The sequence below is a fragment of the Bidens hawaiensis genome, unplaced genomic scaffold (assembly GCF_021521415.1).
Source record: "Bidens hawaiensis isolate Kalapana, Puna unplaced genomic scaffold, B.hawaiensis_p1.1 tig00008376_1, whole genome shotgun sequence".
Classification (NCBI taxonomy): domain Eukaryota; kingdom Viridiplantae; phylum Streptophyta; class Magnoliopsida; order Asterales; family Asteraceae; genus Bidens; species Bidens hawaiensis.
The window spans coordinates 558,793-577,766 of NW_027491594.1; the positions used below are offsets into that span (position 1 = coordinate 558,793).

The 18,974-nt window shown below is 32.2% G+C and overlaps 1 protein-coding gene across 1 annotated transcript; it reads left to right on the forward strand.

Annotated features, from left to right (window-relative positions):
- The first annotated feature begins 662 nt into the window (after nt 1–662).
- LOC143637721 (luminal-binding protein 4) lies at nt 663–4,197 on the forward strand. Its single transcript, XM_077105042.1, has 7 exons — nt 663–732; nt 1,778–2,045; nt 2,146–2,360; nt 2,439–2,681; nt 2,760–3,239; nt 3,333–3,570; nt 3,651–4,197. The coding sequence occupies exons 1-7, from the start codon at nt 693–695 to the stop codon at nt 4,144–4,146; spliced, it is 1,980 nt and encodes a 659-aa protein (XP_076961157.1). The 5' UTR covers nt 663–692; the 3' UTR covers nt 4,147–4,197.
- Nucleotides 4,198–18,974: the final 14,777 nt, after the last annotated feature.

Sequence of the window (18,974 nt, forward strand, 5' to 3'; positions counted from 1 at the left end):
TGATTTTTATAGAAAGTCAGAAAAGATAACCGTACACCTATAAAAAGTTGTTAATTTTATAAAGATATATTAATTGATTTATGTTTTTAGAACATGATTATTAGAGCTATAAAATTTAATATAGTATTTTATTTTTTTAGAGAAAAAACACTCTAATAACTATATACTTGCCATCAACAAGCATATATTGTTTTAACTTTCATTTTGAAGTTGTGACTTTCATTTTTTTAACTTTCAAATACATGATAAGATTATTAAATAAACAAAATAGTAATAACTTTCCATAATTTTTATACTATATTTATAAACTTTGTGTAACTAATTGGTAGTAAATAAAAATGTATAAAAGTTTTACACAAAATTGGTTAGTCTTCAAATCCACATATCCTCACAAATCACAAATTCATAAACCTTCGACGTAACGAGAACCAATGAGAACACACCACGTCAGACCTACACGAGATCCATTGTTATTGGTCAGAACACCTGATTGGTCCACGTCACCATCGATGACACGCACTGAAGATCCGCACAAAGCCCACTCGCTGTATATAAACCCCCACTTCTCACGCGCTCTTACACATATATATTATTAAACCAACACTGTCTAGTCTCCAATTGAATTAAACTAACAGACCACACACCATTTCATTTCACTACGCAGGATTTGATTGACGGTTGACGAAGAAGCCATGGGCCGCTCTGGCGTCGCGTTAGCGATCATATTAATCGGTAATTGCACTCATTACACCTTTGTTTATGGAGTCTGTGTATAGATCTGATGAATGTTTAGCTTGTTTTTGAATTTGTTTGAGATCTGAGAACCCTAGGGTTTTGCGTTTGTTATTTGAAGAAGATCACTGATTAATTTGTGATGAAAGCGTTATAATTAACGCCGATCTGTTATATCTGTTTGATTTTAGCTTGTTTAATTATACGCTGTATTCGATACGTTGTTGTAGTATATTTAGGTGCGTTTTGATTATGCTCACTAGCTTAAATTTAAGAATTAAGATATTTTTGGTGATGATGTCAATATGATTTTACTCCAGTAGTTGATAATTTATAGTGAGATGATAAGAGATTATTGTATATGACGGTCGATGTTCGATATTTAACACGCACGGTTCGTTTGGTTATTAGCCTCAACCAAAATAATCAATTGGTATTCTGTTAATTGGTTCGGTTAATAAACAAAATCAAAGTTGGGCTAAAGTTTTTACTTAGAAATTCATGAAATGAAGGTTTAATTGTTTAAATTCATGAAATACACACACACACACACATGCAATGGAGGTGCAAGTATTTGAAATGGCGGTATAAATAAAACGTGAAATGGAGGTATAAAAGCTAGAAATGTATGAAAATGTGAATGGTTTGATTACTGAGGGTACAAAATAAAACCGATAACTAAATCTAAATCTAAATCTAAATTTCTTTTTTATGAAGAGATTCGTTTATTGGTTAATTGAGGTTCGGTTTCGTCGGTTTTTAGTTTGATTATTGCTCACCCTTTTTTAAAATAGTTTCTCTAGACGTTACGTGTAACTGTATCAATATTCACCTTTTTTCTATGTATCAGATGGCTAATGGCTTTTTAACATGATAATTGTTGCTACTTGCTACTTATTTAGTCTTTCATCTGTCATCAGCCATTCTGATGTTGTTCCATAAATAGTTTCTATAATTATTGCTCATTCGGTCATTCTTTTGATTTGTGGAAAATGTTTTGAAGGATTAATTAGTTCTAATATGCTAAACAACAATGTGTTTACAGGTTGTCTATTTGCAATCTCTATAGCAAAAGAAGAGGCTACCAAGTTAGGAACAGTTATTGGGATAGATCTTGGTACTACTTATTCTTGTGTTGGTGTTTACAAAAACGGTCATGTGGAAATCATAGCCAACGACCAAGGGAACCGTATCACTCCATCATGGGTGGCTTTCACCGACTCCGAGAGGTTGATTGGTGAAGCAGCAAAGAATCAGGCAGCTGTTAACGCCGAAAGGACAATCTTTGATGTTAAGAGACTTATTGGAAGAAAGTATGTACTTTCAGTTATTATTATTATTATTATTGTTATTATCATCTTAATTTTTTTCTTTGTAGTTAACTGTATTGACAATGTAACATTTGTATATCAGGTTTGAGGATAAAGAAGTCCAGAGGGACATGAAACTTGTTCCTTACAAGATTGTGAACAAAGACGGAAAGCCTTATATTCAAGTCAAACTTAAAGATGGTGAGACTAAGGTTTTTAGCCCTGAAGAAATCAGTGCCATGATTCTAACCAAGATGAAGGAGACAGCTGAAGCATTCCTCGGAAAGAAAATAAAGGATGCAGTTGTCACGGTTCCTGGTAAATACTAAACAAAGCTAGAAACATAGTTGAGCTTTTTTACGCTTGAAAACTGATGTTTTTATATTCATTTTGCAGCATACTTTAACGATGCACAGAGACAGGCAACTAAGGATGCTGGTGTGATTGCTGGCTTAAACGTTGCTAGAATCATCAACGAACCCACAGCCGCTGCGATAGCATACGGTCTTGACAAGAAAGGCGGCGAGAAGAACATTCTAGTGTTTGACCTTGGTGGTGGTACGTTTGATGTCAGTATCTTGACCATTGATAATGGTGTTTTTGAGGTTCTATCCACTAATGGAGACACCCATCTTGGAGGTGAGTGGTTTGCTATTTAAAATTTAAAAACTTTTTTGGCATTCTTTATTGTGTGTTAAACTTATGTTATCTTTCCAGGTGAGGACTTTGACCAAAGGATCATGGAATACTTCATCAAGTTAATCAAGAAGAAGCACGGAAAGGACATCAGCAAGGACAACCGAGCTCTTGGTAAGCTAAGGAGGGAAGCTGAACGTGCCAAGCGGGCATTGAGTAGCCAGCATCAAGTCCGTGTTGAGATTGAATCACTCTTCGACGGTGTTGACTTTTCTGAGCCATTGACCCGAGCTCGATTTGAGGAGTTGAACAATGACTTGTTCAGAAAGACCATGGGACCTGTTAAGAAAGCCATGGAAGATGCTGGACTCGAGAAACGCCAAATTGATGAGATTGTCCTTGTTGGTGGTAGCACCAGAATCCCAAAGGTCCAACAACTTCTAAAGGATTACTTTGATGGCAAGGAACCAAATAAGGGTGTTAACCCTGATGAAGCTGTTGCTTTTGGTGCTGCAGTTCAAGGTGGTATTTTGAGTGGTGAAGGTGGTGATGAAACCAAAGGTAAACCTTAACCCCTTTCCTTTTCTTATATTGTTATTGTTATTATTATTGTTATTCATAATTGATGTGAAAATGATTTATATTATGTTGCAGATATTCTTCTTTTGGATGTGGCACCACTTACCCTTGGTATTGAAACTGTGGGAGGAGTGATGACCAAATTGATCCCGAGAAACACGGTTATCCCAACTAAAAAATCACAAGTGTTCACTACATACCAAGATCAACAAACCGTTGTCTCGATCCAGGTTTTTGAAGGTGAAAGGAGTCTTACAAAGGATTGCAGACTGTTAGGAAAGTTTGATCTCTCTGGCATCCCTCCGGCTCCAAGGTTTGTTAGTTAGTCAATTAGCCAGTTAGTCACTTAGTTTGTTAATTAGTTAGTTAACATTGTGCTTATTGTTGAAACAGGGGAACCCCACAAATTGAAGTGACATTTGAAGTAGACGCGAACGGTATTCTAAACGTGAAGGCCGAGGACAAGGGAACTGGAAAGGCGGAAAAGATCACAATCACAAACGAGAAAGGCCGATTGAGTCAAGAAGAGATTGAGCGGATGGTTCGTGAAGCCGAGGAGTTTGCAGAGGAAGATAAGAAGGTGAAGGAAAAGATTGACGCACGTAACGCCCTCGAGACATACGTGTACAACATGAAGAACCAAGTCAGTGACAAGGATAAACTGGCTGACAAATTGGAAGCCGACGAGAAAGAAAAGATTGAGGCAGCAACAAAGGAGGCTCTTGAATGGCTGGATGATAATCAGTCAGCTGAGAAAGAGGAGTATGATGAGAAGCTTAAAGAGGTGGAGGCTGTTTGCAACCCGATTATTACGGCTGTTTATCAGAGGACCGGTGGCCCCGCCCCGGAGGCTGGTGGTGATGATGATGAAGACCATGATGAGCTCTAGGTTTTTAATTTTTTTTGTTATTTTAATTAGAGAGATTCGAAAACTTTTTGGCCAGTTTGACAGAATCATGTATTACGCTACCTGCTTCTTTTGCTTGCTTCAAATTTCTCTTTACTAAAGAATGAGATTTGAGTTTCAGTGAGAATTTAGGCTTTCTTTTGAAAAATCAGTTTCTGTTATAGCATCTAAATAGTTTATATCTTACCAAACCACAAACAGTTTTTGCTGTAAACAAGTATAAATTTATAATTGTAAGGGATACAGAAACTTATCGGGAAGGGATCATGATTTTGGCCAGTACCGATAGGGTGGATGATTTTGGATTGATGGGAGTCGAATACTCGTATGGAGATGGTATCATGATTTTGGCCGTTACCGATAGGATGGACTTGTTCATGAGTTTGGCCGTTACCGGCAGGATGGATGGTGCCCCCTTTGAGATCTCTTTACAAAATTTCACCCGGATCGATAAATAGATCACGACCAGGATGAAATTTTGTGAAGATGTTCAGGATGGAAGGGAGTCCGGTTCCCATTAATCCTAGAGAATCCACACAAATAGTTTTACACTTTTACATATGTAATGTACAAATAAACAAAATTGATTAATTAAAACAAATAAACAAATTTGATAGACAAACCAAATATAACTTGAATCTAATAGATTATCTCCAAACAAGATAAAACAAATAAACAAACTCGATTAAATAAAAAACAACTATACTGTCAACTTATCTATGATGCATCATATGTTTCACATTGTTTCACATATGAACAAACGAGATTAGTCCAAGAGACAATTGGGATCGGACCCACGACTTTTTAAAAAGTAAGGACCAAATTCATAATTTAGAAAGAAACATGAACTATCCGTGTGATCCAATCAATGTTTTGAAAACCGGACGTGTAATAAATTTGTATGATTCCATTAGTATTCTATTTGTATTACCATGTGAAGGTATATGATATGCACGTCTACATGTTATAACGATCGAACACTAGATATTCTACTATGCTAAGCTTGTTTAATTATTGAGAACCAAGTGTATCAAGATAATTATCATTAGTTTCACATTTACATTTGTGTACATTACATATTATTTTGCATTCAATCTCTTGATAGCAATTAATTTCTATAAGGATCATCAAAGATTCTGCCAATGAATACACATCGGGTATTTGGGTATACCAATTTTAATTATAGTGATTAAGGATTAATCATAACACAATTGACGAGTCAAACTATGTGTTGCTAATCCTCCTCCTCGTTATCGTCTCTCCAGCAAATTAGCTTGTAGATGCATTGGCGTATGATATACAACCTTACTCTTATTTCTTCAAAACACTTTTCGCGAATTTTGGGTTGCTTCGGCATAGAAGAATCAGAGATATTCATGAAATTTAAAATTTTCTTTATACTTGTGATTATTTTATGTGGCCATCAATTCCTTATATTGTTGCAATTGCTTGTGAAGTTAATCTAAAGTGTATTGTTATTAATTAGTAGCGTAAAACTAAAGTTTGACCTAAATTACATTTTTCTCTTTTTAATATGCATCTTCCCTTGACCAGCAATTTCTTTATTGGGAAGTAACTTATAGAAATACTTTAGTTAATTTAAAGGATTTGCCTTTTTTCTGTGATACGGGATCTTGTCAAAATTTAAATTTCTCAAGCTTTATATGCAACTTTTGACCAAATCATAAGTGCATACAACATGCATGTAGTAGTATCATTTTCATAAGTGTGACACTTCCACAACCTGGTTTGACTTGTTCTTCTATTCATATTTTCTTATTAAAAGTATAAGTTAGAAATCCAAAAGTAATGTGAAGGGGTTAAAGACTTAAAGTTGAACTTATTGTTGTTTAGGTCAACTTTGCATTTAGTGGGCTTGGGGTTTCTGTGAATGATTGTTATAATATAACAAGAATGTGTTGTATTTGTAAGATTCACTAAGATTTTTAGTGAGCCCATTAAAAAGGCTGAGTTTTAGTGAGCCCATTTAAAAGAAGCTCTTTGTAGTGTAGCCTTCTAGTTGCAGAAATTTGAAAAAAGAATTTACTTAAATCAGATTTTTACAAAATAATAATAATAATAATAATAATAATAATAATAATAATAATAATAATAATAATAATAATAATAATAAAAATGGTTATTTTGAAAGTCCGGATTAAATAATTGGAATTAACTTTAATAACATTATTTTAGGAGAGTTTAAATAAAACCCACTAAGATATTGAAAACCACTTTTAAACATATTTTTATAAAACTTTTATTTTTCCTTCTTTTTATATGTTATTATTCTTACCAAAACCAAAAAGAAATTAAAAAATACATGTATATCGTAATTTACAAATATTTATCTCATATAAGATAATATTTGTATATTTTCATGATACATATAAAAAGAACTGGAAAAAAAAACAAAGGTTAAAAAAATCAGTGTTTAAAAGTGTTTTTCACGAGTTTCAAGTTAACCGTGGTTTTCGTTTGTAAAATTTATTTTGTATAGAACATAAGTGCTATTTTTTTTTCTTTTTATATTTATATGATTGTAGGAGTTGAAAAAAAAAAAGATTATGGTGATAAAGATATAGATGATAATGTGATTAAACTATCCTATGAGTAGTAAAAGCCTGGATCACCTTTTTTGTTGAAATGTTAAATCGTGGGGACGTGGGGTACACATTGCTTCATCAAGCATTACATGTACTAATTAATAAATAACTTTTTTAGAATAAATTCTACCTTTCGTCCTTAGATAAATTATATACATTCTTTACATCTTAGTCAAAATTATTATCATCGTTCTTGTTTTGTTTACACACATGCCTCATCTCATGTAAACAATTCCTTGCACATTTTAATAAAATACTTTTATCCTTTTATTTATTAAATTTAAATCATAAATTAAGTTATCATTCAAAAAAATAAAAAAAATCGTCATTATTTAACTACATTTTAGTTGAACTCGCTGGTTAGCAAAGTATTGTTGACGATACATCAATTTACCATAACGGTTCTCATTACCACAAGAATTTAATGAGTTAAGAATTAGCTCTGGGTATTATTCAAAAACAAGGCCGACTTCTCGATTTGCTTTTTTTTCTTTGTTCTTTCTTTTTTTTTATTGGATTCGATCAAACTTTTTAGGCTGGTTAGTTGTTGGATCAAACACCAATCATATTTAAGAGACCATAAGTTTGGGCCTACCTAATGTTTTAGGTGGATCAAGAGTAGAGGTGCATATTCCGGTTAACTAGTTAATCGATAACCGGTTAATTTTCTAACTGGTTAATTATTTGGCAGGAAATAACTGATTAGATCGGTTAATCGGTAGGGTACTAACCAATTTTGAGACAAGAAACCGAGACAAGAAATCCCTACCCTGTATAACCGACCCGATTAATCGGTGAATAATCGGAAAAAACCCGTTTTTTTATAAAATAATATAAAAAAAATCGGTTAACCTTTTCGGTTAACCAGTTTTGAAAATCAATAATATAAACCGGTTACTATCCAACGGTTAGAACCAGGTATAAACCAGTTAGTGGTGGACCGGCGACTAACCGGTTAGGTTTCGGTTAGAAATCGGTAAATCAGTTAGCTTGTGCACCTCTAATCAAGAGATTATAAAAGGAAAAAGAAAAAGAAAAAGAAAAAAAAAACTTTGCCCCATTGTGAATACTGAAAGGTGCCTACTTCAGAGTAGGGATAGGCAAATTCAGTACTGGTATCGGTTGGTACCACAACTGTGTACCAAATCAGTGTCAAAGTTTTGAGTTTCGGTATCGGGACCGGTACCGGTATTTCCCGAATTTTGTACCTTTGATACCTGTACCGGTACAAAAAATTTACGATTTTCGGGCCCGAAATTTTCAGGACCGGGACTGGTCGGTACCGGTACGGTACCGATCTCATCCCTACTTCAGTCTAGGGATGGAAAAAAAAAACCCAAGATCAACAAGCATACACCGAATACAAACATATGGGATAAGTATATTTTTAAGCAAACTAATGGGTGTACCAAATATTCACGGGTATGCTTGAAAGTCGACAGGTATGGACACAATTTTACAAATTTGTATGAGACTGGGAATCGTACCATTTAAATTCAAAATCCACACTGAGTGCTATTAGTCAAATCAAACTTGTAAAAATCAAAATTTGTTTCCAATAACAATTTTGAATTCCGGATTCGAATATTAGAATAGTCATCGAATTCGAATCTATGAATTCTGGACCAAGCAGACCCAATTATTTTAAAAAAATATCTGTATATATATTTTCTATTGGTTTTCGTTTATTTATTTCTCCTATTTTGGTTATTCAAATCAACCCAAATTCAAATTTCTGTGTTCGAACCGGTTCAAACTTGTTTCAAAATTTTCAAATCTAATTAGCCCAAATTCGGCCTAAGGAACACTTCTAGGCTTATGATCTAAAGTTTGTAAAATAAAGTTAATAAAAATTTGAAAAAAAAAATACAATAAAATGCAATAATCCATTTAAACACTTTTGATACCAATATGAACGGTCCAGATAAAATACAATAAAATACCAAATATGAATACACTATTTTCATGAAAATATCTTTACGAATTCATATATACACCTAGAACACTGTTATAACGTGACCTTTTTTTTTATTTTTTTGTTTTTTTTTCATTCATATGCTATTTATGGATTTGGACCAGTAATCGAATATTTTGGTGAATCCTGCCGAACCGAAATAAAGTACGTCCACAACTTTTTTCATAATTTTAATGATTTTCATTTTCATCCTACGGAGCTTAGTGCTAAATATAGTTATATTATGTTTTTCTTTTATTTGAATGTATGTGTCTAGATAGTAAAATACACATGATTTGTTGTTTTCATAATTTTTTAAGAAATTCTATTCAATGGTTATTGGTAATATTTATTTTTTTATATTTAACAGCAAGCCCCGAACACACAGATCATCTTGGCAAATAACTCACACTTTCGTCTGAATTGGCTCGGCCCACCCACCCAAGAGAAAACCTACAACTAGGGAAGCCCACTGGCTCAACCCGAAATAAATTGCTACAGGCAAAACTCAAACTCATAACCTCTCGTATTGAAAGTCATAATGTTACCGCAGAACCGATTGCCCTTTAGTTAAGTAATATAGTAAGGGGAATAATAAAAGGAGACAGGATGCGATGGATTTGGGCCTATCGGCAATTCTGTCAGGATTATATTTTCTGTGGGCCGATCTTTTAACGGGGACGCTATATAGTCCTTAACTCCTTATAAGTTATATTAAGCTAGTATTTTATCCAGCGCGTTACGCCGGACAGGTTGATAAAACCCAAGTATTGTAGGTCTCTGCTTTGATGCGCTAAGTCGACACGAATTCGGTCAGTTTTGGTTATGCGCGTTATGGCATCAAAACTAAAACGAAAACAATTTAAAAACTGAGGTGGACCAATGAGGTGTCGTCGGTCAGTAAAGCTCGGGCTTTGGTAAAACCCGAGTGTTGTTGATCTCTGGCGATAAGTCCACACAAATTTGGTTGGTCTCCTTCATGTTCGTTACGATAACGGAACTAAAAAATACAAAAATAAAAACAAAATTGACATCCTGTCAGTTTTCGTTACTGTACCAATGCTAAAACAAAATGCGGTGATTGCACGCAAACTCGGTCGGTTTCACTCAACAACACAACTATCCGGTCCACGTTAAAGTTAATGTGGAAACATAAACCATTCTATCATACACAAAAACATAAATAACACAATTGAAAAAACTAAAAGAATGAACTGCAGCAACTAAGATTCGAACCTGGGTTGCAAACCGTCATAAAGAATTTCACCTACCAACACAACCACTCAGCCAACACCAACACATGTGCTATCTTTCAAAACCATTAATACATATACAAAAACAAAAGGAACCTACTTTTGTGGCACCAAAGTTCTCATTTATACTAATTAGATAATATTTAAGTTAGGTTATCATAGGTAGCATGAGTTTTGTAGTAAGGATAAAAAGTAATCTAGTTAATTGATTTTGAAAATTGATGGTTGAGATTAGTTTATAAGTGAAATCAAATATTAGGTAAAGGGAATGATATAATAGGGATAACACATGTATGATTTTCTCTCTCCATATGAAAAACACATGTCAATTCCCCGTCATTTTAAATCGTTCATAACTTTTTTATAGGACATTAAAAAAATAAAAATAAAATCACCATAATAATGAGTGTTTTTTTAATCTTTTATATGAGTAACATATTGCTATATATCTATATAAAAAATTAGTGGGTTATTTTCAAATTGTGTTTAATAAAATTGTGTTTTTATCAAATTGTGTTTTTTACATTATGTTTTTTCATAATAATTTTCCATTGTGCTTTTTCCGGAAACGACTATTTTTTGGTGACTTTCCGATAAAAATTCCCGGCGACTTTCCGGCAAAAAAAGTTCCAACGACTTTTCGGGCAAAAAATTCCGACGGCTTTCCAGTGAAAAATTCCGACAACATTCCAGTGAAATTTCCGATGAAATTTTCCGACGAGGTGTTGGCGGTGGGTGACGGTGGACGGTGGAGTGGTGGTGGTTGTATGAGATGAGTGAAGATGTAAGTAGGTTTTGTGATTAAATTAAGTGGGTTTGATGTTAAATTAATTGGGTTTTGAGAGTAAAATAGTGAACCAAAATGCCCTTATTTCTAGCATTTTTAGGAAAATCAAACTTATTTGAACCCAACCCTAAATATTATAGTCCCTTAAGTTCTTATCGACTGCTGAATTTCAACCCTATTAATATGATACTATTTTTATTATCCTTTTTGGTGCTAAATACTTGCTATCATTTTGCTTTATGCTTTTGTTAGATTTCTGAATTATATAACTGTTGCTGGGATTTCCGTTTATGGAGGGAGTTTTAAGTCGGATTTGAAACGTTAAATAACCGGGGACAGTTGAAATCTACTAACGTTATACTGGGATAAGTAGTTGAAAAAATTAAGTGATATTTTACAGTTTTTGCATAAACCTATAAGAGTAATATATTATATTAAATTACTAACATTAAAAATAGATTAGAATATTAAGTAATATTTATAAGAGTGACTAAAAACTAGTTGGTGGTAATGTAGTTATTTTTTTTAAACGGCTAATTTCTTTTAATTCTTTAACGTTTGCTATATGGGGGGTGGGGTGGTTTAAAAACCATAACTTGCAACCATCAATTACGGTGTGTCACCTCACCCCACCACTTTTCATCACTAGTGATGGAATTTTGGTGAGGGTGGTGGTGTGATGGAATTTTGGTGAGGGTGGTGGTGTGATTGAATTTTTTTTTATTTTTTATTTTTTTACAATAAATACTAAAACAAGGTTAAATTAAATAAAAAATAAAACAAGATTAAATAAATATTACAAAGATAAATATTAAAAAAACCTACCAAAAAAAAAACCTACGGCGCTTCCCAACCCCACTTCTCGCATAGCCCGCGTTTGCGTTGAAGTAGGATCGATCTAAAGGGTTCGTAAAGATGTTCGTGCGGTTGTACGATGAATGTTTAAATCGGCGTTTTTTTGGTTTTCATTCAAATGGTTGATATACGCCTCGTCACGTTTTAATTTTGAAGTAAGAGCTAGTTGCTTTCGCTTCTTCGTCTCGACCATTTCCGCCAACTTAGCCGACTTGTATTCGTTGAAGTCCTCGGCCACCGTTTCCTTTCCTAATCTTGACGATTCCCCACTTTTCTTGCGATGCGGCCGTGTGGGTGTGTCTCCGTCGGGATCGTCTTCGGGTTGATCGTTCAAGTTCATGTTCGGCGTGTTGCTTGACAAGCCGTCGGCAAACGTTGTGTAGTTCTCGGAATCGAAAGTTTTTGATCTTTTTGAAGAAGATCCTTTTTTCCTTGGAGCCGTCGGTCCGTCCATGTCGACCACGGGAACCGGTTCCCACTTCGGGTGGTGTCTCGCAATCTCCCACGCATCCAAGTGGGGAAAAGATTTATGTCGGAAAATCTTGATATAATTGCTCAAGACGTTCTTTATGAAAGTCGCCTCGCTCGCTCCGTTTTGTGGAGCTCGGCTCTACAAAACATTTCGAAAAATATATATATATCAAAATTGTAAAAATAAAGTAATAAATTATAAAAAAAATTTAACTAATAAATTTAAAAAAATAATTACCAATTGGATGTAGCAAGCATTAAATTTTGACATTTTTCTATTCAAATCTCCCCACTTGGAAGTCATTTGATCCATGTTTCGATCGGTTGCACCGAGAAGTTGTTCGAAATGTGCAATAACACGTCTCCATAACAACTCTCGTTTTTGTTTGTTTCCGTGTTTTTTTGTTTCGGAGGCGTGTAAATAAGCCTTGGTCAAGGCGACCTCCTCCGCGGACGGCCAAGGTCTACGGACGATGGCATCCTCCTCCGCAGACTCCTCCGCGGGTTCATCTTCATCCACATCGTCGTCTTCATCACGAAAAGCACGTGCAAATTGATGTATAACATTGTTATCCTCTAAAGGATCGACAGACGTTTATGACGGTTGAGATTGAAACGTTTCAAAAGGATTATTTTGAAATATTTGGCTAGAAAAAGGTGGAATAAACGGTTGGTTTTGATACGGTGTCGATGAAAACGGTGAATTAAATGTTTGAAATTGAAATTGTTGGTTTTGGAACGGTTGTGGTTGAAAAGGTTGTTGTTCGAATGGTTGGGTTGTGTCGGGTTCATCTTGTAATCGGAATCTCGCCGGCTTGCCAAGATTTTGTCGAACCTTTGGTCGGGATTGGGTTTTCTTTGAACCCGAGCCACGTTTCTTTGAACCCTCCATTTGTGTGATGTTAGAATGTTGTTTGTAGTAGAGGATTTGAGTTGGATTTGATTATATTTATATAGGTTAATTAAGTTTTTTTTTTTAATCTCCTCTCAACGGTCACTGGAGCCAACGGTCGGAATTGAGTGCGTGATGGACATCACGGCCGGCCCCCCATCACGCGTGATGGGAGGACCGGCGGCGGTGTTCCCGTGACCATCACGCGTGATGGCCACGCTATAACGGACGACCCCCACCAGCCTACTTACCCCAAAACTTCCCATTCCAAAATCATCATGTATTTAAAGGCTCTGTCTCCATTGGTATAAATGTAGTTAAATAACGGTAGTGTATCAATTAAATAAATAGAATTTAATATAATCTAATCTACTTTAATAAAATACTAATTACTTTTGCCACTTGTCAGGCTCATAGCCCTTCTTACCTTTTTTTCAACCTATTTTAATATATGAACCCTTATCTTTTAAGTCATTTCAATATATGATTTCAAGTTTATTTTTATTAAATATAAATCCTAACCAATTCATTATCATTAATGGTGGGATTTGTATGTTCAACTACAAATTATTTTTAAACTAGGATTCGAGCAGCAGTGAATAATTTTTTATATAAGATTGGTTTCAATTTTTTACTTAAATTTTTCTCATATGCGTTTAAACTCAGGAAAATGTTTATTTTCTTAATTTTCTCAAAACATTTTGTATAAATATTGCAATCATGTAAAATACCTATTATATATATCTTGGTGTTTAGCATTAAATCATTGAAGTTCATTATTATAATTGTAATTCATATGTATAAAGATTTACTATATGAACTATATATCATTTATTTATATGACTTTTTTGTGTAGTATAAAGGGTTTTAGCAATAAGAAGATCAAATTTAGTTTTCAAGATTTTCTTTTATAACTCATACCAAAATGTTTGATAAACATATATTTTATGACTTAATTTATACTTTTTATGTATATTTAAATGTATATAATTAATATGTTTTATAGGACAAATCACTTATTAAAAGCATTCAAAATATAAACCAAAAAAATTGTTTCAATCTGATTCCTCTATTTTCTCTTTCCAAAAATCATTTAGGATATTGAAACCTACAATATCATTTTTCATTAGTTACTTACATAATTTCAATATATTAACTTATTAATTTTATTTTTATACAAATACAACGAATTGAGGTTATGCTAATGTTAACCTGTTGGTTAATGCATAGTTAAAATGTTTATTATGGTTTATATTTAAAACAATAAAGCTATGCACAAAATATTTATTAAAATTTTTTTTAAAAAAATTACAGTTATAACATTTATTATTAAAATATGTATCATTAAAATTCACACCTTAGTTATAATTATTTAATAGAAATATTTATTATTTTTATTTTTATTTTTACTTTTTATTATTTTTAACTTAATCATGCTCCTCTTATATTTCAAGGATATTCCATCGTCACATTAAAATAAAAAAAAATAGTTAATCCGGTTAAAAGTCATTGCCATGCTTCCATAAAATATGATATCTTTGATTCTATTTTTTTCTTGTGTATATATATATATATATATATATATATATTAAGTATTCCAACAACTTCGCATAATATTAACTAATAACACGAGATTAGTATTGAAAAATTGAAACATTCCTTATCCAATACTTTCAACTATTTATAAATAAGAATCACTACCTTCACTTTATACAACTTTAAATTTTCTAATATTCTGCTAACTCAGAATAGTCACTGTTATTTTAAGCATGACTTTAAGGTTAGTATGTCTTTGTCATTTTCCATTCATATGAAATGAAATTTTAATTTTTGGTTGTATATGTTGCTTAATTATACAATTATTAATTGTAAAATATAAAATCAATTGAAAATTTGTTATACATAGAATATTAATGAAAACAAATTTATTGTGATAAATGAATTTCAAATTTTAATGATTATAAGGATGATTATATCATTAAAGTTTAAGTAATTTGGTTTTTGACATAATCATGCTTTTTGAACAAACATGGACAGATGATCTCAAATGATATCATATTTATTGATTAAAAGGTATAATATTTTATATGGATGAAATATATATATATATATATATATAGTTTCATGGATATATTATCATTAATATAAGGTTGGTATGCACTTGAAGAACCTTTTTTGTTACACAAACAACCATACGTGGTTATCAAGAGTTATAAACATACATATATGTTACCTTATCAAGAGTTACAAACAATCGCGGATTAAAGATTTTGACTTTTGATAACAATATATACTGACCAATACAATCACAAATGTAGTGTACAAGGAATTACTTATTAATTTGTAACATATGCGTGTAATCTTAATTATGCAATTTTTGTAATTTTAATGTAATTTTTAATTGTATTAACAACATATGATCATTTTGTTGATTGTATTTCACTTAATGGTTAAAATTTTAAATTTTGATCAATTACCCGTGTAATGCACGGGTCTCAAACTAGTTTGATATATAAAAATGAATTACTGATTAGATCCAGTATCCGATTAAACATGCACTTAATAGAAACAGTTTTATAATGAGTTTGACATCAAATTGTCTTTTTCAGTATATTTAAAACCAATCACCATTATTGAGCAAAATCATGTTGCATTATTGCCTAACAATTATAGAAATGTGGCAAACATGTTTTAATTAAGTAATTATTGTCCATAAACAAATATATATCAGTTGAAATTTATTTTATATAAATGACAAAGCTCAGATACTATGAATAGAATAATAATTCTTTTTCTCTAACTTTTATCAAAGAGTAAATATATAGCTTTATGAGTGTTACAAAACTTTATAATCTCATAAATTCATCAGTTTCATTTTGAGGCAGCATGTACACAGAAAATATATAAAGAAAGGAGACGTCTCAGAGAATTCAAATGTCCTGTACGGTAATTCGGATGCCCTATACGAGTAGGGCGTTATGCACTTATGCCCGTATATTTTGACGAGTTTAGCAGTTTTAGCTAACACTGTGTTCTACACTCAATTTTAGCAAGAGCAATTACATGTTCTAAGCCACACTCAATGCAAAATATAAGAATTTCATAAATAATATATCATTTAGAAAGCAGGTTATAGCGTATTTATTTTAAAAAATACAGGAGTTGTTAAAAATAAGTTAGGTTCTTTATTTCATTTATTTTGGTTATTGTTCATACATTTTCATGAATTAACAAATATATAATGCACCGGATTCTATTAGAACTTTATAGTTAAACATGCTTAAGTTAGAGTATTACTAGGATTGATAATTTTTCAGGAAGTCTTCGTGTTTCAACCTTTTTTTTTTTGTGGCAATGATACTTAGTCCAAGTGGTTGAGGCGACGTATCCAAAGAATTCATCTAAAAAGAGGGAGGTATTGGGTTCAAGTCCCGTTTATGACAAAATAAGGGTTCTAGACTGTGCAAAGTAGGGGTGTTCAACGATCGGTTTAAAACCGCGAAACCGCCCAAGCCGGTCATCGGTTTGGCTTCGCGGTCGGTTTTTTTTTTTACATTCGGTCGGTCGGCTTCAAAATTTTCAAACCGTAATGAACGGTTTGGCTTGCGGTTTTTATTGAAAACCGGCCGTAAAAAATGGGACCGGATCGTAGGATTTATTGATATAATTTATTTTTTTATATTAGATTTATATAATTATTTATAATATATCACATGTTTTGTTCTAGGCTTAAATTCTGGACAATATGATTAATTATGGGGAACTTGCATTTTGGTTATTTTATTTTTGGACAACTTGAAATCTGAACTTGTGAATTAGAGTTTAAGTTTTTGACAACGACATATTAAAGCCTAAACCGTGAAACCGGTCGGAACCGAACCGTTACGGTTTGGTTTTTATTTTAAACGGTTTGGCTTCGGTTTTTGATTAGCAAAAACCGTACTAACGGTTTGACTTACGATTTGACCCAAAAACCGTCAAAACCGGACCGTAAACACCCTAGTGCAAAGGGTTTTCTACACTATAATCGGTTTAAAAACATATATATTATATTTTTCGGTATACGAAATTCCGCAACATACTTCCAAATAATTTGGAAAAAAAGGAGATACTTCACATCACTCGAAACTAAATCAATTTACACATATATTTATTGTCATTATTTATCACAACGTTGACACATTGTTTTGTCTTCATCGCTTGTCTCGATGCGTCTGCTATTCCTTCTTTTCCTTTTTCTATTTAACAAATAAAAACAAATTTATTCCACTTAAGCTTTTATAAAATAACGACGTATGTAAATTTATATAAATTAAACATCACATATTAAAATGTTATTATAAAAATCTAATTATCTTAAATATATATAAACGAAACATTTAAAAGCTTTCTGGTTGCTTCCTACATTCTCTCAAGCTACCAGATAGTTTTATTTGTAAATGGAGATTTTTCATGCATTTGACCAAGTATGGGTTTTATCAAACCCAGATAACCTTTAAACATGTTATAACATTTCATTATATTAAAAATTAATCTCACCAAATATTTGATATGAAAATTCTATAAAATAAGGATACACTAAAAATTAACATCCAATTTTTTTAAAAAAAGATATTATTTATAATTAAAAAATAATTTTATAGTAAAAAAATAAGCGGGTCATGGGTCTCATGACACTCAGATAGCTTTTAAACGAGATAGCATCTCATTTATTTGTGAAACTCTTTTATCATGAAACCGTAAGTATTATTAACTCCATTACAATAAATAAAATTAAAAAATATATATATAAATATTGGAAACGAAAAATGGCAACAACTCCATAATACGGGAGATAAGAACTAGTCTTAAACAAAAACGTGAAATCCGAAATCTAATTAAGTTATGGAATTATCATATCAAAGATTCAAAGAATTCAGAATTGATATGATTCATATATCTACAACTCCCATAAACCCTTCATGTGAGACGCATGGATATAAAATATATTTAATTAAATTATACAAAGCTTAATTTTTAATTTCAACGATAGTTATGTATTTAGCATATATGGCAAATACTATGATTTCTAGAATTCAATGAATGTGCTGCAAATAGATATATAGTAACTGAACCTCTAGTCATAGCTTAATGACAAAATTCTTAACTCATGATGTTTACATACAACAACTTAACTATCGGTGGCATAATTTCGTTTGCCACTTCAACGACCCACAATGATTTCAATTTTCAAGCAAAACGACGTATCAACCACAAACTAATTTTTCTTAAATATATAACTAAGTTTTCAAATGAAAAAAAAAAGCGGAAAAATAAATATGGTTTATATCAAAACACTATTACATTTAAATATGATAGGGGCCGATTAACCGGTTTTATTACATGTGCACAATAATTTTATTAAAAAGCTTATATTACCTTGAAATGGCTCAAAGTAAAATTTCCAAACTTATAATTATCATATTATCGCATTACTAGAAAACTGGACTTTCACTAAAATAGTTTTTTGTCGTAATCTCGTTGGTGAAAATCATCACCGACAAGAATTTGAAGGTGAATATTTGTCGGAATAATGACCGAGGGTTATGCTATTTTCAATGGAACACCGGCGGATATTTTCAGTGGATCACTGAGAAACAATTATTTCGTTTGTGAAATAACACCTTTTCTCCGGCCAAAATTTGAGAGTTTGCCGACCACCTACTGACAGACATTTTCCGGCCAAAGTTTGAGTCGTCATTGGTAATCCATCAGCAATATTCAATATATTAAAAACAATTTTTATTATTTAAATACCCAATAATAAAATTAATTTTTCAACAGTAAATATGCAAACAAATAATCGAATTATATTTGATTTCGAAAACATGATTACAAATTCCCATATATCGAAATTTAAATTTACATTACCAAAGTACAATATACAATGTCAACTCATCTATATTATCCTGTCTAAGCACATCTCTAGCGACGAAAAACTCTCCGGTATTAT

Coding starts and splice junctions, on each gene's coding strand:
- LOC143637721 (XM_077105042.1), top strand. CDS start 693: ATGGGCCGCTCTGGCGTCGCGTTAGCGATCATATTAATCG. Junction 2,046..2,145: donor AAGAGACTTATTGGAAGAAA/GTATGTACTTTC, acceptor TTTGTATATCAG/GTTTGAGGATAAAGAAGTCC. Junction 2,361..2,438: donor TGCAGTTGTCACGGTTCCTG/GTAAATACTAAA, acceptor TTCATTTTGCAG/CATACTTTAACGATGCACAG.